Source organism: Quercus suber, unplaced genomic scaffold, assembly GCF_002906115.3.
Source record: "Quercus suber isolate HL8 unplaced genomic scaffold, Cork oak 2.0 scaffold_53, whole genome shotgun sequence".
Taxonomy (NCBI): Eukaryota; Viridiplantae; Streptophyta; class Magnoliopsida; order Fagales; family Fagaceae; genus Quercus; species Quercus suber.
Genome location: NW_027069518.1, coordinates 1,654,698 through 1,677,911, shown reverse-complemented (window position 1 = coordinate 1,677,911; position 23,214 = coordinate 1,654,698). Strand labels below are relative to the sequence as shown.

Genomic DNA, 23,214 nt, shown 5'->3' with positions numbered 1-23,214 from the left:
ATTATTAATTGTTGTTTAGCCTAACATAATTTAATTTGTTTGTCTTTTATAATGTATTGGTTAATTAAATAATTAACTATTGTTTATTAATTGCTTTCCCCAATTAATTATTGGTTAATTAATATCCCAAACAAACAGAATTAATTAGTTCAACTAATTACTATGGTTGTTTGATACTTGGAATATCACACTATTACTTAACAAAAATAAAAAATAAAAAGTCAATAAATTGTGCAGCTCAAAAATATTTAGTCCGTAAAGCTTAAGTCCAAGTCTAAAAAAGAGTGATTTATTACATATTTTATGACCATTAGTTGAACTAATCAACTAGCACAGCCATATTTATTAATTATTAGTTGCACACTTGCACTAATACTAACACACAGCACACTTGCACTACCTCAGCCCATGCCCCCATCCAACCCCAATTCAACAAACAAGCCTCGATGCCCGTGGCCCCCAATCACAAGACTATAGCCAATTAGATAAAGCCAATTTATTGCATCTCACCAAATGACACCAACACCAACACTAAAAGACAATTAATAATCTCACCAGTCACCAACACCAACACCAACATCGGATAAAGCCAAAAACACTGTTTAAGATAATATAACTTGATTCTTGACTAGTCTTCAAATGACAAAAAAGCAAAAGAAATTGAGGAACTAAACTACACTTGCCCAGTTGCCCACCAAAACAGTCAAAGCTTTTTTTTAGAGAAACCATATGGGAGATTGAGTCTAATTATGCTCCATCAACAACCAGATACACAGAGTAAAACAAGGTAAATATTAATAAAGAGAAACTGAGATGAAGAGAAAGAGAGATTAAGACAGATATGAAAAACCCGTTGAGGGAGCAGGGGGCCTAAGGCTGAGGGGCGGCGCCATCGGGCACAATAGCGAGGCGAGGAAGACCGATCGAGCAGCACGTCGTTGAGATGTAGCTTCTGTTTGAATGGGAGATCGAGTTTGAGGCTGGCCCAATCTGGCAATCTGTGATCTCCTTTTCCGTTCGACGCATCCGTTCCATTGGTTGTTGGTTGTTGCGTGATGCCATCCGTTTTTTTTTTTTTTTTTTTGAGAATCGTGCGCTTGCTGCTTGCTTTGTTACATTTTTTTTTTCTTTTTCAGATTTTAATTCAAATTTTCTTTTTGGGCTTTTTTTTTTTTTTTTTTTTGCTTGAAAGTAGAACAAATAAAATATTTTTTTTGTTAGGGTGTTCCTAATTTTGATTGAGGGTGTTCCTAATTCTTTTTTTTAGGGTAAAAAAATAAAATAAAAATTAATTATTATATATAATTTTTTTTTTTCGAGAACACCCTGGGACCAACGTGGCATCGCCACTGTCTCGAGTAGCAGGAAAGTGGTGCGTATCAGATGGGAAAAACCTCAATCTGGGTGGTTCCTCCTAAACACTGATGGTTCAGCTCTAGGAAGCTCTGGCAGAGCTAGTTGTGGTGGTCTCATTAGGGATGACCGAGGGGAATGGGTAGGGGCTTTTCCAGGAGTCTTGGCTGCATAAACAGCTTTACCGCGGAGCTTTGGGGCTTTAGAGACGGCTTGATGCTCCGCAACAGCCTACAATTAACTGCCGTAGACATCCAACTTGATGCTATTGCAATTGTTCAGCTGCTATCCAAGCCATCAGATGCGAATCTTGCTGTTATGCCTTTGCTTGAGGATTGCAGGCAGTTGATTTCCCACATGGACCAAGTCTGGATTAGGCATTGTTATCATGAAGCAAACTCGTCCAGTGACTGCTTGGCTAGGATAGGGACTGCTCAGGATAACAATTTCATTTCGTATCATGATCCACCTGTGGATCTTATGGAGTTTTTAAGCTCGAATAAGGCTGGTTTGTACTATAGCAGAACTATTGCTGATTTTCCTCTCCCTTCTTAGTTCGTTAATGAATTTTCCTCCTGACCAAAAAAAAAGAAACTAGCCATCTGTTTGGATGTTTAAAAAAAGAGGGGTAGAGTAAAGGGAGGAAGAATAATTCAATTACCTTGTTTGGAAGATTTTTAAGGAATGAAAGGGAGGGTTTTGGAGAGTTTCCTCTAATCCCTCATTTTAATTCTCCCAAATTGGAGAGATTTGTCGAGAAAGTAGTGTACATAAATTATTAACCAAAGAAATTACCTAATTTACCCTTATTATATTAACAAATTACAATGTTTTGTAACGTAAAAAAAAAAAAAAAAAAATCTGCAACCCACAATATTTCTCTCAAGCTCTCTCAGCTCACTCTGGTTCTCTCTCTCTCACTCACGATTTCTTCACTCTTGGACTGTCTTTCACTCTTCTCTCTCACGCCTAGCATTCTCTTACAAAGGTAAACTCTGTTTTAATTTCTATTTCATGGGTTTCTTTTGAGTTGGATCAAATAACTATGTTCTTAAAATTGTGATTTTATTGGGTAATTTTTTATTAATTGTGATTTTATAGGGTAATAACATGTTATTTGTGGGTGGGTTTCGGATCTGAGGGCTTTTTTCCCTTAAATTTTAAAGTTTCAAAATTGCTCATAACATGTTTGATAAAGTGCTTGAGTGAGTCTAGATTGTGAATGTTAGGCTAAAAATAAAATATTTTCACATGTGTGATCATGTGAATCAGTTACTTGAGGGGCTGGACTTTTGTCAACCATGGCCCAATATACAAACTTGCCAGGCCCATTATAACAGAGAATATCATGGGAGGTGGTCACGTGTAACTAAAAGTCTTTGTAAAGTGTTCACATGTGTGAGCATGTGAGTCATATTTCCACTAGAGGGTGACTTGAGGCTGGATCTTGATAAATGTAAACCATGGCCCAAATCTTGACCAACGTGAACCATGGCCCAAATAAGCAAAACTTGCAAGACCTGTTATAACAAGAGGGGGGGGGGGGTTGTTGGGACCTTGGCATGAGCATTTTGCCAAGATGAAGTTGCCATCCAATGTTACTGTACGAACATATAGTTGTATTGAGTTTAATTGTTATTAAAAAAAAAAAAAACACCATATATGCTTTATTGGTTTCATGCAACCACATATTTAAATTTATTTGGAAAACCTAAATTACACACTATATATTATATTTTATCATTAATTTATCATTGAGTTTGTATTAAACTTATTGTATAAATATTATTTATCATACATGTTCATGACTGCGTTGATCAACAAGTCGTCACTAGCTACAAAAGTGACTCCTTTTCTCATGGTAGATTTGTGATGATAATTAGGGCTATCCATGGGTTGGTCTGGGTCGGGTTTGTGCTCAACCTAGAATCGACCTGATCACTTTGAGTCTCTCATATTCGGACCAGCTATTGATCGGTAAAAGGAGTCAGTTCGGGTGGTTAGATCTCCTCGGGTACAGGTTGGTCCTTGATCAGAGTTGGAATGTGCGAAATTATGCCGAATTTTGATGAAATCTACCGGATCTGGCGAGATCTCATTGGATTTTGACTAATCGGACAAAATTGACTGGCAAAACACTCCTATCGGCGAAGAATGGCTACTTTCCAATGTGTATATAGTTGGGTTAGTTGAAAATCAGTTTTTTATGCTCAGACCCACCAACTGACCCATTGGTCTTGAGTTTTGGGGGTGGAGACTTGTTGCTAACTATCACTGGCATTGGGTTAGTTGGTTCTTGAATTGGATTGGTTGGGTGGGTCAGGTGGTAGGTTTGGTTGGACAACCCTAATGATAATCTCAATAATGATGGTGGTGGTGACGACGATGATGATAAATACTTATTCTTGGTGATGATGTTAATAATCTCAGATTTTGCATTTTAGGGTTTTCGTCTATTGTATAAATGATTTAAGTTATTTTTGGAGGTGTGTTAAACTGTGTAAAACAGTTTATGTAAAAAGTTTAACCCTTCGCATAAAGTTATCTTATTTGAGTTTCTCTTGCTCATACGAGTCACTTATTCTTTGCCCACTCTAGTGAAGTTCTATGTGGATGAGACGGAGGGTGTTAGGCTAAAAATAAAAATATTTTTTCACATGTGATCATGTGAATCAGTTACTTGATCAGGCTGGATTTTTGTCAACCATGGCCCAAATATATAAACTTGCCAGGCCCATTATTACAAAGAATATCTTGGGAGGTGGTAACGTGTAACTAAAGGTCTTTGTAAAGTGTTCACATGTGAGTCATATTTCCACTGAAGAGTGACTTGTGGTTGGATCCTGATAAGTGTAAACCATGGCCCAAATCTTGATCAACGTAAACCATGACCCAAACAAGCAAAACTTGCAAGACCTGTTACAGCAAGAGAATATCATAGTCAGTTATCCACTAAGTCAGAGTGCAATAGAAGTTACCAAAAAATAAGGAGGAGTGCAGTAACTGTTTTGTCTACTATAAATAAAGATTGAAGATATTATCAGAGAACAACAAAAATCTGATAAACTTGATTCACATACCCAGTCAATGGAAGGATAACTTCATGTTTGTAAGTGCATTTGCCTCACATGAATTATCTAAGTTTAGTTTTTGTAATTTAACTTAGGAGTTTGTGTGATTTGAATCTTTCTTATTTGTATGAACTTAAATTAAGATATCTACATATTGTGATTATATTGCTTGTTCCCTTATTTTTCTTAGTTGAATATTTTGTACTTTTGAAGTCCTATTAGTTTAGGCAATGGCAGAGCCCATCAATTTGGTGTGAAGTTTTGTCTTGCAAGTAGTTCTTTTTAAGTTAGTTTGTATTCTCACAAACAAATTGGCGACCACAGTGGGAGTACATGCCAGTCCTTACAAGAAAAATGAGGAATAATAGTAATGAGANCTGTGTAGTTGTCTCTCTCTTTTTCTTTTTTTTTTTTTTCTTTTTTTTTTTTAAATATGTCATCGTGAAGGAATCTAATGATTAAAACTAAACAATGAGTTGTCGGGAGTTACTCAACATCAAGAAAAATTTTCATATGATTAGATTGTGCCCTGCTCTATATAATTAATGACATATAAAACACAACCTGAGATATGCCAGACTTATTCAATATCTTCTGTTCCTTACTCTGTTTACTTCCAGGTTCGGCATTTCCTACTCGCTTTTCGGCTTTATATATTATGGAGATAATTATGATGTTGTTTGATTGAATATGCAAATTATTTTATATGGATTAATATTTTTGTTGCATTTCAACTGCTAGCTTATCGGGCTGTCTTTGAAAGTACTATATATTGGTACTACTATTTTGCAACTACTATTTCTGTTTGTGAGAGTTCTTGTTTGGATACTAGTACTATTTTGGTGCGTATACACATTTTGATTATTTGGTGGTCATCTGTTAGTATATGGTGTTGTTCTAATAGGAGCAATTTCCAAATCAAAAGTTAGTCATGTTTCTTCAATTTGTTTTACTGGTAGATGCTAACATATTAGGGAAATAGTTTTGTTAAGACTATGTTAGCGCGCACTAATATCATTCCTGTTGTTTCTGAATTATGTCATTCGCTTTTTGGCTTTAATTAATGTCGGCAGCTAGGAAGGGTTAGTATATTTCCAATCTTTCCAAAAATAAAAAGGGAAAAAATTATTTCTTTTTTACATAAAAGTATTCATCCAAATTTCTACCTAAAGGTTTCATGAGAATTTTAAATTTCTCCTTCTAATCCCAAATTTTGGTAAAAAGGATCGTGTCCAAGCACAAACTAACACTTGTACGATGTGTGTATACTTTTGGCATGTTGGAAAGTTTGGATTGTATTGCAAATGTTGATGTTGGAGTATCGAGAAGAATGTAAAGATAGAGCCAAGCATGGGGGGCTGTAGGCAAGCAAAAGTTCAATGTCTTTTGGTGATTTTAGTTCCATTTCTATGGAGCTAAGATGGCAAATCTAAATTAAGGTTTTTTTTTTTTTTGTTGTTGCTAGGTTCCTATAAACACACCATTTCAAGGTGGCTTGTTAAAGGATGTAGCTGAAAGTGTAATAAAGTGGGCGAAGGTAATCTACGCAAGATATGATCAATGTCATTGCCGTCTTGTAGTTGACTATCTTAAAACCAATCTATTATTCTATAGGATGGCTTGGAAAGGAGAGACACTAGGGAATCAATGTACTTGAATGAGATAGCTGAGGATGTTATAACAGGTAACTAATCTGTAAATCATTCGTGTATTCTTTTCAAGTTTGAAAATACGCTATACATGCATGATTTTCTTAATTAATGCAGGTGTGACACCAGCTGAGAAGCTTCTGCAGATGTATAATGAAAAGTGGGGAAAAAAATGTTGATCCTGTGTTTTAGGAGCTACGCTACTAAGTTGAACTTGATTCTCATGACAAAATGCCTTTTTTTTTGTGTAACTTTCTTGTTCATGTTCTAAATTACTTCTTCTAAATGGTTATGTTTCTATATTGCAAGAATAAATAATGACAGATATCATTCTGGATTTTTTATTATTATAAAGAACCTCTGATTTTAAAGTAAATTATTCTCCCAACTCAGTTCATAGAACGAGAAATATTATACTTTGTCTGCTTACGTTCATCTTTTATGCTTTTTACATCTGAGTGAAGCTATGTTGACCTCATTGGTGCTATTTTTTTTCTGGTTTTGTCTTGACCTGCCTTGGTTCAAGTGAGTTTTTTTTTACGAACGGTTCAAGTGAGATTTTGCTTTATTAATTGGATGGAGAAGGCATTCTCAACGGGCTCCATGTTTGGCAAATTCCAGTATCTCACGTCATGATTCAAAGTGGCATTAGTTCCTAAACGGATAAGTATGGTCATAAAAAAAATGTTTCAGTGTGAGAAATTCAGATTCTGCATTTTTTTGAGAAATTATTGTCATTTGTTTTGGTTGAAATTTGTGTGCTATTGCTTAGTACTAGTTAGCAGGGATATTCTCTTGAGAATTTTGAGATGCTTTCTTTTCTGAATAATAAGTGGGCAAACACTTGAATTTAAATTACATAGTAGGATCCTATTTTTTGAGTTAATTCATAGAGTCACTCTTCCTTATTTTTTTGTGTTTTTTTGGGTCTCACTTCTTCTCCGAATCCTCAAAAAATTAAATTCACATACTAAGCAAAATAAAATAAAATAAAATATTAAAAATAATAATAATCAATGAAAGAAACACTCAAAATTCAATATTTTGTTGATTTTTTCAGTAAACAAACAAACCAAACACATTTTTCTTATTTTAATTATTATCAATTAAGGATGGTTTTTTTTAGTATAATAAAAAATGAGAAAAAAATATTTAATCATAGACCAATGTTGATTATTTAATTCACATTAGGAAAAAAAAAATTATCAAAAAAAAAATATATTGCATGCTATAGTCATAATTATTTAATCTAACAAATTAATCATAGACCAATATTGCAAAATCCATTTTCAAATAGGGGTAAATTTGTCTATTTAAAAATATTTAATCATTTTCTTTCCTTTCCATCTTAATTTTTCAAACATCCAAACAAGAGGAATGGCTAATTACTTCATTCCCCTTTACTAATTTTAAAAACATCCAAACAAAGTGGAGATAATCACTCCCCTCTACTCTCCTCCCCACTACTCTCTTCTCCTCTTTAAACATCCAAATAGGCCATAGGTGTTTCACAATCATATTTGTCAATGGAATGGCCTTCAGTGAAATTTTTGCTGTGGGCTTTACTACTTTTTGTTCAAATTCATGAACACAAAGGTTGTATTGAGGATGAGAGAATGGGCCTTCTAGAATTGAAGATTTATCTAAAATCCAAAACTAATCATACTAAACCGCTTCTTCCAACATGGGTTAATGAGTCAAAGAGTGAATGTTGTAGTTGGAAGCAGGTCAAGTGTAGCACCACCACTGGTTACGTGATCAAGCTCATGCTCTGTAGTACAAACCAAGAGCAAGATTATAAGGATACTTGGTTCCTAAATATGTCCCTATTTCAGCCTTTCAAGGAGCTAAGAAATCTTGACTTATCTGACAATAGAATTGCTGGTTGGTGAGGAAATGAAGGTATGTGAGCTTTTGCTTCTACTATCACTCACACAAGAACATCAAGCTATTTATGTCTCGCTTAGGATTATAACAAGGCTAATGGTTACCTATCAATTTTTGGTTTAATAGGAAAGGCTTGAGATAATGGTAATTAGATTCAATTAAATACCCCAATTCAAATTAAAAATATTGTAGTTGTTCATCATCCCACAATTTGGTTAATTAAATTTATTTTAGAGGAAAAATCATTTTAATTATTAGATTAAAATTATATTAGATATAATTAGGTTTAAACTATATTTTTTTAGGAGTAATTTGAGGGCGTCCATCTATTCTAAACTCTACATATGTCAAATATGTATAACTGTAATTAATTTTGAAGTATTTAAGGAGGCTTATTATGATGTGTCAAATATATATAACGTGTACAAATTGTTGTTTGTCATATGATATTGTAGGTTTGCATTACTCTAAAAGATAACACATGTCATTGTCATACACATTGATTAAGAGACATGCACATCATTTTGTGCATCCACCAAGTTGGGATTCAACGTTGTGAGTTATAGCTATCATGCCACCTTCCTATCCCTGTTTTAGCCAAATAAAATGGTAACAGTCCTTACGAATTCCATCATTATTTATATCTGATTTCATCTCTTCCTCTCTCAACCCAGTTCTATCTCCATCAAACCCAATTTGAGTCAACCGTTGTTTAGAATGAAGCATCTTAATAAACAGTGTTGTAGTGCCAAAAATGTGGGATTATCAAAACCTGCACCCAATTCGAACCGGCAGAAAATATACATCCTACCTACTACTACCATCATAACTTCATGTGGAGATGTTTGGTCGATTTGAAAATTTTCGGTGCATTATTTTTGTTCTTTTGGTATTGCATGCCAATGGTGTCGTACCAGTGACGGAGCCAGGAATTTAGGTCAGGGGGGGCAAGATTAAAAGACAAGATTGGAAGTAAAAACTTAATCTAAAAAAAATTAATCGATATTAATAACAAAATAAGTAAACAACTATATGATAACGTAATTGTTATACAGAATCTAACATAAAATGTAAACTTAAATTTATTTTTTCACATCTAGCTTATTTTACTCAATTGTCCTTGGCGATTTTTTATATTTTGAAACCGCTGCATGATTTATTCACACTAAATAGTCTTGAATATATCTTTCTCAATATATGTGACTAAGCAATCATTCATCACTGATCTCCTATTTGATTGCGTAATTGATTTTTAATTATGTTCATTACTGAAAAAGCTCTTTCAACAGTAGCTATTGTAACTAGTAAGATCAATACCAAAGTCACTAATGAGTAAACCAATGGATATGAAACATTCTTTTTCATTTCTACCATCTTTTTAGCAAGCTATCCAATTCTTTAAACTGCTGAAAACTCTTCAGTGGATTGCATGTCATGGATGTATATCTCAAGTTGGCTATCCAAGAAAGAAACTTGACACATAAAAAAATTCTACAGGTGGCTTTATCTAGTCTATCAAGTTTACTAAGTGGGATCTATTAATTTTATATATAGAATTGTACTAGGAGTAGAAGTCTACTACTACTAGAAAAGTTGAAAATGTAACGTGAATTCACTTAATTGGGATTTTTTTTTTTTTTTTTTGGTCTTTTTTGTAGGAGAGGGGGGGGTCAAAACATTTGAAAGTTCAGGGGGGCAGGTGCCCCCCCCCCCCCCCGGTGTCGTAAGTTCGATGAAATTTCTACCAAACTTGATGCGAGTTCTTTTCATTCAATTAATTCCCCTCCCCCTCTCATCTTGTGATAAATCTGAATGATTGGTTAATTTTGTATAGTCGTTTAATTTATATGGCCCATGAATGGGAACCAAATTCATCAGGATATCAACGTGGTTTTCAGTTAACAACATGATAAAAATATCATATATATATATATATATATAGAGCTACGTACCTGCCTCAAACGTAAGGCCTTTTATCTATATGATGAGAAGGGCATTTGATATCATTTTTTACCATAGATGCAATGATTATGAACCAAAATTTTAAACTAGGGAAATTAATTTTGAGTTCGGCTCCCCTCCCGTTACAAAACCTCCTGTCCTCTCTATTTTTTGAAAGGATGAAAGACACGTGTTAAGTGAACTCAAAACCCAATCTCTCTCTCTCTCTCTCTCTCTCTCTCTCTCTCTCTCTCTCTCTCTTCTCTCTCTCTCTCTCTCTCTCTCTCTCAGAGCAACCCATCTCCTTTGGTAAGTCCATCAAACCACCAGCAACTTTCCATGGCAGACCCACTGTGGCCCATACACCAATACTGCAAACAGATTCCAAATGTTTTCTTTCAAAAGCAGGGCCGGCCCTAGGCCTAGGCCATAGTGTAAGTCCCCCTAACATAGAAAGGTCCCCATAAATATGAGGGTGGTAAGGTGTTTTTTTTTTTTTTAATTAAAGAAAAATATGAGTTAGGTATATATATATATATATTTTTTTTTTTTTTTGAATTAGAGTTATGTTATTATATTACAAGTTTTATTACATAAGTCCTATAAATTAATGTGTGAGTAATTTAATGCTCATTAATTCTTTAATTTTTTAAGGTGTCACCTCATTCCACATCAATTTATAAGTTTTTTGTAGTAAAATTTGTAATAAATTTAGTATTTTCTCAACAAAAAAAAAAAAAGAATTATAGAAATACAACTCAATCACCATTAAGTAAATGATAAATGCTAAAGTTAATACAAATTTTATGACAAAAAACTTATAAACTAATGAAACAGAAATAATATACCAATTTGTAAAACCTATATAATAAATATCATTAGCTCACTTTGGGTGAATTAGTAATATTAATAAGTAAGAATTAATAATATATTTGAAATAAAAAAAATAAACTAAATATTATTTTAGTGATATAAAAACGCACTTCTAAAATTTTCGCCTTAGGCTGCGTTTGTTTCGACTTCAAACTACTTCCGGAAATCAATTTCCGTAAAATAAGGGTGTTTGGCTGCTTAGGAAAATTGGGTCAACGGAAAATAATTTCCCCTTTGACCGAAAATAACCCCAAATCAGGCGGAAATGCTTTTCACCTTCTATTTTCCCTTAAACCAATTTCCGGAAAAAACTCTCTCAACTCTCCAAGCTCTCTCACGCAACAACTCTCTCTCACACAGCAACACAAAGCTCTCTCACACGCTCCGATCAGTACTCCGATCCGATCCAGACCAAAGCTCCAAGCTCCAAGCTCCAAGCTCCAAGCTCCAAGCTCAGCAGCAAGTTCAGACCTCCGATCCGGTCCAGACCTCCGCTCCGATCCGGTCCAGACCTCAAGCTCCGATCCGCTCCAGCGACCCAGACCAGACCTTCGCACGAGCAACCGCCGGCGACCTTCGACCCAGCGCAACCCATCGCAACCCAGAGCAATCGCACGACCCAGAGCAATCGCAAGCCCGGAGCAATCGCACGACCCAGAGCAACCACCAGAGCAACCCATTGCCTTCGACCCAGCGCAACCCATCGCCTTCGACCCAGAGCAACCCACGAACCGACGAACCCAGAGCAACCCACGAACCTCGACCTCGTCGCCGACGGTGCCCCGTCGCCTCCACACTCTCTCTTCCTCGATCTCTCCCTTTTTTTTTTTTAATTTGATTGTTGTTGTTGTTTTTTTTTTGGATGAATGATTATTGTTGTTGTTGTTGTTGTTGTTGTTGTTGTTGCCGGAATTTGCTGCCGGAAATTTTTTGTTGTTGTTGAATTGTTGCCGGAATTTGTGAAAAAATTTCCGGAAAATAGCATTTTAGAATACATCCAAACACATGAAAATATTTTCCACAACAATTTTCACAATTCAACCAAACACTTAAAATATTTTCCTTTTCCGGAAAATAGCATTTCCGGAAAATATGTATTTTCCGGAGAATGTTTTACACGAAACAAACACAGCCTTAATCTTCAAATTATCTTGTGCCCGTCCTGTATAAAAGTTTGGAAATCTATAATTTTGGAGGTGACAAACCCTTCAAAGACACCAAATATACAAACCATGATTTGTGTTTCTTTCTTCATTCATTTCGTCTTCGTTCTCTTTAAACTTTTCGTACATTAGTTTTTTCTTGTCCACTTTCTATGACTTTCATAATTGCCACTCAACCTTTCATCCTTTTCTGTTTATTGCCTGTTGTATTAATTTAGTACAAACCCACAAATAAAGCAATTGAAGCTAAAGAGAATGTGAGTTTCAAAAACAAACCAAGCGAACCCAACAAACAATTTTAAAGTCAAAGGAAAGAAATTGAGAAATGGAAAAGAAAAGCGGGAAATTATGTAGAGGGAGGAAGCAAATCTTGGAGAAATTTTGGTACTGGGTAACTAGGGATTGTCCTTGAAAGTGGCGAAGCAATCTGAGAGAAATTTGTTGAGGTCTAACTTGGAGCCTTCCTTCAAAGTTGTGAAACATTCTTGGTAGTGAACAGCAACGGCATTGGTGTATGGGCGCAGTGGATCTGCCATGGAAGTTGCCAGTGGTCCAATGGCTTACCAAGGGAGATGGGTTGCTGAAAGGTTTGGTTGATAGAGAAATAAACTGGATTTTGAGGTGGCTTTGTCTTTTGCCCTCTGATTTTTTACTTAACAGCTAACACGTGTCTTTCATCCATTTAACAAATGGAGAGAACATGAGGTTTTGTAACGGGAGAAGAGCCAGACCCAGTTATTTTTACTGATTTTGTGGCTACTGTTATATTTGTTATCTAGGAGATGAAGTTATAAATTTTAGAAGGTAATAACTGATTATTCTTAATGGATAAATGTTATTCTCTGAGTGCACTTGAATACCACTTATTTTGCTGAAATTAAAAATTTATTGTTGAAAATAATAAAAAAATAATTTCTAAGTTACTGTTCACATAAGAAAACACTATTTAGCATTGTTCATTTGCCTAAATGAAGTGTTCATGTCCCATGAACACAGGCACTGGTCAAAAAAAAATGGCAAAAATGCTAGATGTTGAAACGCAATCAGCTATCCAAACACATACTAAATTTTCTTTTTCTTTTTTAAATTGTGTTTCTATTCAAATTTCAAAACTATTTTTTTAGTTATTTAGGGCACGTTTGGTACATTAATTTAAACACATGTTTTCAGTTTTAAACAATATTATATGTATTTCTACAGATTTTTTCACCCACACGTATTTCTAAAAAAATTGAAAACTGTTATTTAAACACAGGTACCAAATGAGCCCTTATTATCTCCAAATCTCCACCTCACATCAAAACCTTTCCAGATGTTGAGGTGCACGGCACCTAGAATCCAGCCCACTTAGACTTCTATTTCAAGGAGAAATAGGAAAACTTGACTACAAGGTTTAAGACACCTAATTCAAGTACTATTAGGAGTGTCAGGTCGCTTGAATGCTTTAAATAAAGCATATTATGTACTTTCACGTATAGAGAAAAAGAGAGATTGAGAGAGACTAAAGAGTGAAATACAGTTTTGAAGCCGACTTAAGGAAAAAGAATAGTGCTTTAGTGCTTTGTGCGGCAGTGAGGGAAAAAATAAAAGGTAATTTTCTTTTGTTCAAGACACACAGGGAAGATAAATTTGTGGTTTTCTCTAGGACGATTATTTGGATGCTACAATCACAGAGAATTGAAAAATTCAGTGTGGAAGATGTTGCTACCGGCTTTTGTGGTGAAGTTGTATTTGTTCCTAGAGGTATTATTGTATTTTCCCAATTTATTGTAAACTTAGGTTTTGGGTATAACTTGAGTATTGTAATCTCTATTTTATTATAGTGGATTGATCGGATTTGCCCCGTGGTTTTTCCCTTTATACTGGAGGGTTTTCCACGTAATTTCCTGGTGTTCTTGTTGGTTGATTTTTTATCGCTTCCATAGATTTCTGTTTTCTTTGTTGCATGGGTTATATTTAATTTAATCTACACATGACGGGGATTTATCCTAACAAGTGGTATCAGAGAATTGGTTGTTGGACGTGATTGTCTTGTGTTGAATTAAATGGAAAATATAAATACGAATATGAGCACTATGATTAAACTCACAGCATCAAATTATTTGATTTGGAAGCCGATGATGGAGGATGTCCTTTACTGTAAGGATTTACATGACCCTATCGAGGGTGATAGTGCTAAGCCAAGTGAGATGTCTGATAAAGACTGGGGCAAGTTAAATAGAAAAACCATTGGATGTATTAGACAATGCATCGATGTGAGTGTGTTTCATCATGTATCTCAAGAGACTAATGCAGAAGCTCTTTGGGAAAAATTGAAGGGTCTCTATGAAAGAAAGACAGCTCAAAATAAAGCTTTTGTGGCTAGAAAGTTTGTGAATTTGAACCATAAGGAAGAGAGATCTGTTGCCGAGCATTTGAGCGAGTTCCAAGACTTGGTAAATCAGATGGTTACAATGAAGCTAATAATTGATAATGAGCTTCAAGCTTTATTACTTCTAATTTCCTTACCTAACAGTTGGGAGACTTTTTTGGTGTCACTTAGTAACTCTGCTCCAAATGGTATGCTACAACTTGCAATGGTCAAGGATAGCTTGTTCAATGAAGAAACAAGAAGAAAAGACATGAGCAAGGATAATACATAGGCTCTTGTCACAGAGAAGAGGGGGAGGAGTAAGACTAGAAATTCTAAGAGGAGTGGTAAATCCAGAAGTCAGTCAGAATCAAAAGGAAAATTCAAGTGTTTCTACTGTGACAACGAAGGTCACATAAGAAGAAACTGCAAGGCTTGGAACAATAAACAAAAAGATGAGAAAAATCAAAATAAGGCAAAAGAACAGAATACCACTGTTGTCTTGATAATTGAAGATGTGGTGATCTATGTAGGAAAAGATGAATGTTGCAATGTTTCACATCCTTATGTTGAATGGGTGATTGACTCAACCTTTCCTGTCATGTCACTCTAAGAAATGAGCTCTTTACTTCATACAAAGCATGAGACTTTGGGAGAATGAAGATAGGCAATAACAGTTATACTGACATTGTTGGAATTGGGGATATTTGTGTTGAGACTAACACTGGATACCAAGGGAGTCAATACCGTACTGGAGGCTATACCGGTTTGGCCAACGGTACGATATATTCGAATACCAGTCAATACCAATGTACCGTTTCGGATTTACCGCTATTTTTTATATTTATAAATAAATAAATATGTGTGTGTGTGTGCGCGCGCGCGCATGTGTGTGTATTATAATAAATATAAAAGTTTACCATAAAACATTTCCTTAGTTCAGAACTAATTATTCATGGTTTTAGACTTTAGTATCAATTAAAAGAAAAAAAATTAAAAAAATAAAAAATAGAAAGCTTAAAAGTTACCATTGCATACTAAGAAAATAATAATACTAATAAGTTAATGCAAATAAGTTACCATTCTACCCTAACAAAAATTCAAAAATTACAAAACATATAAAAAAAATTAAAAAAAAAAAACTTTTTCTGTACCGGCATGTATTGCCCGAAATTGGCCAGTATGGCCGGTACAGCCGGTATTTAAACTGGTACGAAACATTGATATTTCGATACGGTATACATACCAGTACAGTACATATTGGCCAGTATGGCCAATACCAATACGTCCGATACCGATACGGTCGACACCGGTACGGTATTGACTACCATGCTGGATACAACTTGGCATTAAAGAATTTGCGACATGTGCCTGATATGCGCTTGAATCTAATTTCTACTCATATTCTAGATAAAGAAGGCTATGGCAACTATTTTGGAGATGGTAAATGGAGACTCTCTAGAAGATCATTGGTGCTTGCTAGAAGGAAGATTTGTTGTACACTTTACAAGATACAAGTAAAGGTGTGCAAAGATGTTGTTAGTGCAACTCAGGAAGATTTTGGCAAAGAAGGCTCTCATCGGCTGGCTCACATGAGTGAAAAGTTGTTGTAGATTTTGGCAAAGAAGACTCTCATTCCTTTGCCAAAGGTATGTCAATTAAACCTTGTGATTACTATTTATATGGATGTGTGGGTTCTTTTTTTTGGAAAGTACCCAAGTCCATTAATGACAAGGGATCTTGGGCCTCCAAGGATGGATGGTTGGACTAGGTCTGGTTCTCTGCGGCCTATTGGGGTCATTATATGAACCGGTTTGTGCGCAAATCACATAAAGCTCCTTAAGGCAAAATGCGATTCCTTCTAAGCAATAAGATACCATTATAAGTGTTTTACTGTCATAAAATGATCATTCACTCTTACGAAATAAGTAAAATAATCATTCATAATATTCACAATGAGAAGGAGATTGAAATAGAAGGTTTAAGGCTCATCTTTATTGTGTGAACATTTAAAGGAGTTCCTTCACTTGGTTCCCCAAGCATAATATCGTGGTACCCCAGATGTGATGTCGTGGCTCCTAGGTGTATTAGGTCAGTAATCCATGGAACCCATAATCTCTGGTTCTTTGAACTGTAAGACCTTTCTCCATGCTTATTATGTAATGGAGCTTCGTCCTTTCCCTTTACCCCTATAGGTCCTGCACAAAAACACACTATACAATACTCGTATCTTCAAATAATTGTTAGTTTCTTAGATTAGAATATACATTTTAATACATATACATATGTCTAAATGAATTTCATAAGAATGAGTCAGCCACGAGGATCCTAGCCCTAATTCTCACAGACTTAGTGTTTTGCTCAAGACTTGTGGGATTTGGAACTCAAGTCTAAGTAGCTTTGCTTGGATATTGCCTTTCAAGATAGTTAGGTGAGGAGGATTTTGTGGGAGAGAGTGATATCTGATGTGTGTATGTTTTGGCATATGTTTCTTTGGAGGCGAAGTGATATTTTGAATGATCTCAAGGATATGGGATGAATTCCTCCACCTTGGCTCTCTTATTTTGTTCATTTTTCTCTTCCCTGCTGGGCTATTAAAGCTTTAATTTGAACCTTTGAACTCTCCCTTTTTCCCTCCATCTGAATCCCCCATTTCCCCCTCCCCCCTTTTGTTATGCCTTAGTGTTCCTTTTATAGTGGACATGGTCTGGTACCCTGGGTGAAGACGTCTCTGGTCTGCTGGGTAAAACCATGTCCTCTGGAACCTGAAAAAGTGCATTGGCTAGAGGTTTAGTTTAATTAGGCAATTATAACTCAAAATGGGCATTTGACTTTAGCTATAAATGAAATATTGCTTCTTGGAATGTCAAAGGAGTGGGTGGGCTACTCAATGTACTGGATGACAGCTTTAGTTGAAAATGACAATTAAGAGGAATTGTGGGGAGTGTCATGCACATAGGGGAACTGAGTTTTCCATTGGTTCACGCATTCCAAGCAAATATATGAACCAAGGGAAACCTTTGGGATCCTACTTTCACTAGAAATCACTCCCCTACCGACCAAACATTTCTCCCTTACTATCCACTTAGGATCCACGGGCTTGGACCATGGGTTACAAAGATAATACCTGGTTTGTTGGATTTTTAATGGTTTTTTGCTAGAAATTTGAACATACACCTTGGCTTTCCCATATATCACCAAGGTCCTCTTCTTAAGGCTTCAAAAGGACACATCAAGGTCCTAGGGCCTTGATGTTCATCTTGTTGCATATCCTTTGGCCTGACGAGATCCTTGCTGCATGTCCTCTGCCTAACCGAGTTTAGGTCCTCTTCTTCTTTTTATCATTTTTATTATTATTTTCTTTTTCCTTATTTTTAGGACTTTAGCCTTCATGGTCCTTCTTAACTTCATGAATTGGGTCTTCTTTTATTAAGGCCTATGATCTTTCCTTACTTTTCATGGAATGGGCTTTCTTGTGAAATTTTGGTCTCAACATTAGCCCCCCGAGCTTATGGGTTACCTGTAGCCCATGCGCGAGAAAATAAATTGTTCTTGGACACTTCATAGTTTGTAGAACCAATGTGTAGACTAAATCATTTTAGGAAACTCCTAAAGGAATTGANAAGGCCTTCACACAAGAATATGGTATTCGAATTTTGAATTCCACACCATATTATGCACAGGCAAATGGTCAAGCAGAGGCCACTAATAAGATTATCAAGAATAATTTGAGGAAAATAGTGGCTAGAAATCCTACAAGTTGGGACGATTTGTTGTCTGAAGTATTGTGGGCATATAGAACTTCAAAAAGAACAAGCATAAACACTACCCCATATTCTTTAGTTTTTGGCCATGATGCAGTTTTGCCTATGGAGATTACCGTGAGATCAATGAGGATTACAAGGCAAAATGAATTGACTCATTTGGATTATCAAGATGCAATGTTTGTAGAACTTGATGAAATAGATGAAGCTCGTACGACAGCTTTAAATTCTATTGTTGTACAAAAACAAAAAGTATCTGAGATGTACAATAAGAGGATTAAGGCAAAGTCATTTGCCATTGGGGATTTAGTTTGGAAAGTTATTTTACCTATAGGAGTTAAAGATCCATATCTGGGTAAATGGTCTCCTAATTGGGATGGACCTTTCTTAATTAGCGAGGTCTTTGATGGAAACGCTTATAAGTTAATGGATATTAGTGGTAATGAGCATGCAAGATCCATTAACGGAAAATTTCTAAAATTATATAAGCCAAGTATGAACGAATTGGCTTACTCACATAAAAGATTTTGAAGATGTGAATGTACGCATGTTTCCAAAAGCCAAATGAATGGTTAAAATGGGCATTAGCAATTAAAATAACAGCTCACAATGCAATGAATGTATATATAGAAGAAAATTCAAAATAAGGAAGGTTTATATATGATATGGTGGAAGTGCAGATATAATTTCATAATTGAAATTAGTCTAATACATTGGTGGTCGGACCTGTGTACCTGGTTCGAAGTTGTTCCCAAAGTAAATGCTCTGGAGCATGGCAGTGATCTTGGTGTGCATGTTTTGAAAGATTTAGCTGCTCCTTCTCAAGAGTCAATACCAGCGGAACAAGAACAAGGCTTAGCTGAACAAGAACAAGGCTCTTTCTAAATTTGTAGAGTTTGAGCTTTTCAGTGGCTACCCGAACCACTCGAATGAAACCCAGAGCTCCCTATTCAGGATCAATGATGAACTTAGCCAGTTGGTTTTCTTAGGATCAACGATGAACTTGAAGATGTCTTCATTTTTTTTTACGCACCAGCTCCCGGCATCATGCAGAATCACAGTCACGACACTGTTCAAGCTCCGATCTAGATGAAAAATTTCAGAATCATAGACAACTTTCGCCGGCATCCGCCTTAGTTTTGAAGGACTTTTTAGATCAGATGTTTGCAAGTTGATCTTGATAAAACAGACAGAGTGAAGAACTAGAAATTGAAATTTGCAAAAAAAAAGAAAAAAAAAAAAAGAAAAAAAGAAAAAAGGAGGTTCGGATGAGTACAAGTGATGGAGGCGTTCTAAGATGAAGGAATGGGTTTAGATAAAAAGGATAACCTAGTTCTACAAAATTTATCTGACTTAAAAGCCCCTTCTTTGTTTTCTTTTCATCATTTTGTTTTAACTTATGCGCTATTGGCCTAAACTTAGGCCCATCACGCACAGGGGGCATGTGTTAGGCTAAAAATAAAAATATTTTTTCACATGTGATCATGTGAATCAGTTACTTGATCAGGCTGGATTTTTGTCAACCATGGCCCAAATATATAAACTTGCCAGGCCCATTATTACAAAGAATATCTTGGGAGGTGGTCACGTGTAACTAAAGGTCTTTGTAAAGTGTTCACATGTGAGTCATATTTCCACTGAAGAGTGACTTGTGGCTGGATCCTGATAAGTGTAAACCATGGCCCAAATCTTGATCAACGTAAACCATGGCCCAAACAAGCAAAACTTGCAAGACCTGTTACAGCAAGAGAATATCACAGTCAGTTATCCACTAAGTCAGAGTGCAATAGAAGTTACCAAAAAATAAGGAGGAGTGCAGTAACTGTTTTGTCTACTATAAATAAAGATTGAAGATATTATCAGAGAACAACAAAAATCTGATAAACTTGATTCACATACTCAGTCAATGGAAGGATAACTTCATGTTTGTAAGTGCATTTGCCTCACATGAATTATCTAAGTTTAGTTTTTGTAATTTTACTTAGGAGTTTGTGTGATTTGAATCTTTCTTATTTGTATGAACTTAAATTAAGATATCTACATATTGTGATTATATTGCTTGTTCCCTTATTTTTCTTAGTTGAATATTTTGTACTTTTGAAGTCCTATTAGTTTAGGCAGTGGCAGAGCCCATCAATTTGGTGTGAAGTTTTGTCTTGCAAGTAGTTCTTTTTAAGTTAGTTTGCATTCTCACAAACAGAGGGTCTCGTCACCCCCAGAACGCTCTCCACAATCACATGCTTCTGCTCTTAATTTTACAGGCCCCATGCATGTATATTTATCAATCGGGCTTGTTCGCGCTTTTCACACTTCTCTTACTGACCCACCATCAATCATCTTTTAGCAACTATGTTCCACTGATTCTCTAAGTATGTGTGTGTCAGTTCCTCTTCGTTACAACTTGAAAACTTTAGTCTAGCTCTCTAGGTCCTGGTGGATATATATATATATATATATCCTTCTATATATTGGCTCTTACAGTCCCACAACACAAAACAATTTCACAAATTTAGGACAAACTAACATTCTTTTCTCAGCTTTTCACATTAACAGAAATGTTAGATGTGTACTTGCAGGTATTAATATACATGTAAGCAGTGATGGAAATGAGGGTTGATCAACATAATAGGTGTACCCCTCGTCAAATATGTTAACGTATATTATATTATGAGCTTTAGGTCCAGTTAGGTTACTTATATAGCATACATATTTACCTATACTGCACACATATGCCTTTTATATAAAGGCACCTATGTATATTTTTTCATCAAGAAATACAATACTTTCGCATTCAGTATTTCTAACATGGTATCAGAGCCACTGCTCTGACCTTTCTCTTAGTAGTCTTGTCTCTTTTGGTGTTACTCCACCATTATCGTTTCCGCTGTCACAACAGCTGCTGCAACCACTCACTATTGAACTTTTGACGTCTCTCAGCCATTGTCCTTGGGTTTTGGGCCTGCAGCCGCCGTCGTTGAGGAGTCCCGCACCACATAGACCACTGCAATCACCGTTTCCACCGTGCATATTGCTCCGATAACCTTTTTGCAGGTACCACAGTGATCGGCTCGCCTCGATCTACACAATCGTGGAAGTCTTGCAAGCATTAGAGCCCGCACGCGCCGCCTAAACAAGCCGCGCCTCAGCCACACGCCACCCTCAGGTCCTGCTGACGTCATCAGTGACATCATACTACCACGTCACTTAGGGCTGACGTCATCATCCACCCTTTTTGCTGACGTCACCCACCACGTGCAGCTGACATCATCGTTGACTGGACCGTTGACCATTGACTAGAGTTGACTTTGATTGAGGGTTGACTTTGACCGTTGACTTTTCCACAGGGTTGACTTTGTAGTCCAGGTTCTCCTTATCCAGTTTTTCGCGTAGATTTCATTTTTACAGTCTGCTTTTTTGCATATTATTTCTCTAAATGGATAAAAATGATATTTTTCTTCCTCGCCTTATCAATACTATATTGGAGGGGAATAAGAATTACTTATCTTGGTCTTAAGCTATGCGCAGTTTTTCTTAAGGGTCGCATGCTTTGATATTATTGTACTGGTGCAATTACTATTCCTATCAAAGGGGCAAGTGAAGAAGATGCTGCCTTCCTCAATCGCATGATTGAATGGGATAGTCATAACCACATGATCCTCACATGGATTCGGAACACTTTCATTCCTTCCATCTCCAATCTGTTGGACAGCTTTGATGATGCAAAATCTGCATGGGATATGTTGGCCAAAAGGTACTCCACTACTGACGGATACATGAAATATCAGTTAGTGGTCGAATTACATCAACTTCGACAAGAACTAGGGCAATCCATCAATGGCTACTATGATCAGCTTTGCTTCATTTGGGACCAAATTGACATTTCTGATCCAATTTGGGCATGCTTAAAGGATGCTCAGCAATATGCTACAGTTAGAGATGAATTTCGTCTCTTTGAATTCCTAATGTCACTTTACAAGGACTTTGAGCCCATCCGAGGTCAGCTTCTTAATCGCAGTCCTCCTCCTTCTCTTGATACTGCTGTAAACAAGTTGGTTAGAGAAGAAGCTCAGCTTGCAACCCTTCAAGCCCAGAATAAGTTCAATGTTTTGGCTATTACTCCTTTTGCTCCTCCCATTGAGCAACCTCAGCAATCAGGTGATTCCTTTGGCTCTAGCAATTGTCGCAAGCAGACCAATAAAAAGTTTTGCAATTATTGCAAGCGTCTTGGCCACACCATTGAGACTTGTTACCGTCGCAACAAATCTACTGTTGCTGTTGCTAATACTGAGCCGACTCCGCCGATGCCTTCCATTTCAGCTGAGTCCTAGTTTTCTGGATCCACTATCAACCTCTCCCCTATTGAACTACAGGAGATCATAGCTCAGGTTGTTCGTATGACTGGTAATGCATATCTTTCCACTACTCTCTCAGTTCTACCCGGTAAGTCTTAAACTTGGATTTTTGATTTTGCCTGTTGCAATCACATGACACCTCACTTGTCCTTATTCTCCAAACTTAACCCTGCACCACATCCTCTTAATATTCATATAGTTGATGGTTCCACTATGCATGGGAATAGTCTAGGTTTTGTTTCGACCTCTAACCTTTCTGTTCCCGGGGTCTTCCATGTACCTGACCTATCCTATAATTTGTGCTTTGTGGGACAATTAGCTGAACTAGGATATCGCCTTATTTTTTACTATTCTGGGTGTATTGTGCAGGATCCGAGGACGGGGTAAGAGCTTGTGACCGGTCCTAGGGTTGGGCGTATGTTTCCTGTGGACAATCTTCATCTTCCACCTGTTGCTCTTGTCTCTGTTGTTGCTGCAGCTGCTGCAGTTTCTTCCTTACCTTCTCTCGCACTTTGGCATTCTCGTCTTGGTCATGCACCATCTTCTCGGGTACAACAATTAGCTTCTAAGGGTATGTTGGGTTTTGTGTTCAAAGATAATTTTGATTGTACTTCATGCCAGTTAGGAAAACAGCAAGCTTTACCTTTCAATAACAATGAATCTATCTCTAATAGTATTTTTGAGTTAATTCATTCTGATGTTTTGGGACCTTCTCCTATTACTAATATTGGTGGATCACATTATTTTGTTGTTTTTATTGATGATTATTCTTGTTATAGTTGGATCTTTCCTATGAAATCTCGTTTTGAAA

The 23,214-nt window shown here is 36.3% G+C and overlaps 1 protein-coding gene and 1 long non-coding RNA gene across 5 annotated transcripts; both read left to right on the top strand.

Moving 5' to 3' along the window:
- The first annotated feature begins 1,491 nt into the window (after positions 1–1,491).
- LOC136066978 (uncharacterized) lies at positions 1,492–1,908 on the top strand. The gene has a single exon (XM_065772113.1). The coding sequence runs from the start codon at positions 1,492–1,494 to the stop codon at positions 1,906–1,908; it is 417 nt and encodes a 138-aa protein (XP_065628185.1).
- Positions 1,909–2,235: 327 nt separating this feature from the next.
- LOC111984124 (uncharacterized) lies at positions 2,236–6,487 on the top strand. Of its 4 annotated transcripts, none has more exons than XR_010628495.1 (5): positions 2,236–2,341; positions 5,712–5,788; positions 5,890–5,961; positions 6,039–6,108; positions 6,191–6,487. It is a non-coding gene; the product is annotated as an uncharacterized LOC111984124 (long non-coding RNA). The 4 variants fall into 4 exon arrangements; XR_010628496.1 differs by lacking the exon at positions 2,236–2,341 and adding an exon at positions 4,293–4,462; XR_010628498.1 differs by lacking the exon at positions 5,712–5,788 and having other exon boundaries at positions 2,247–2,341.
- The last annotated feature ends 16,727 nt before the right edge of the window (positions 6,488–23,214 follow it).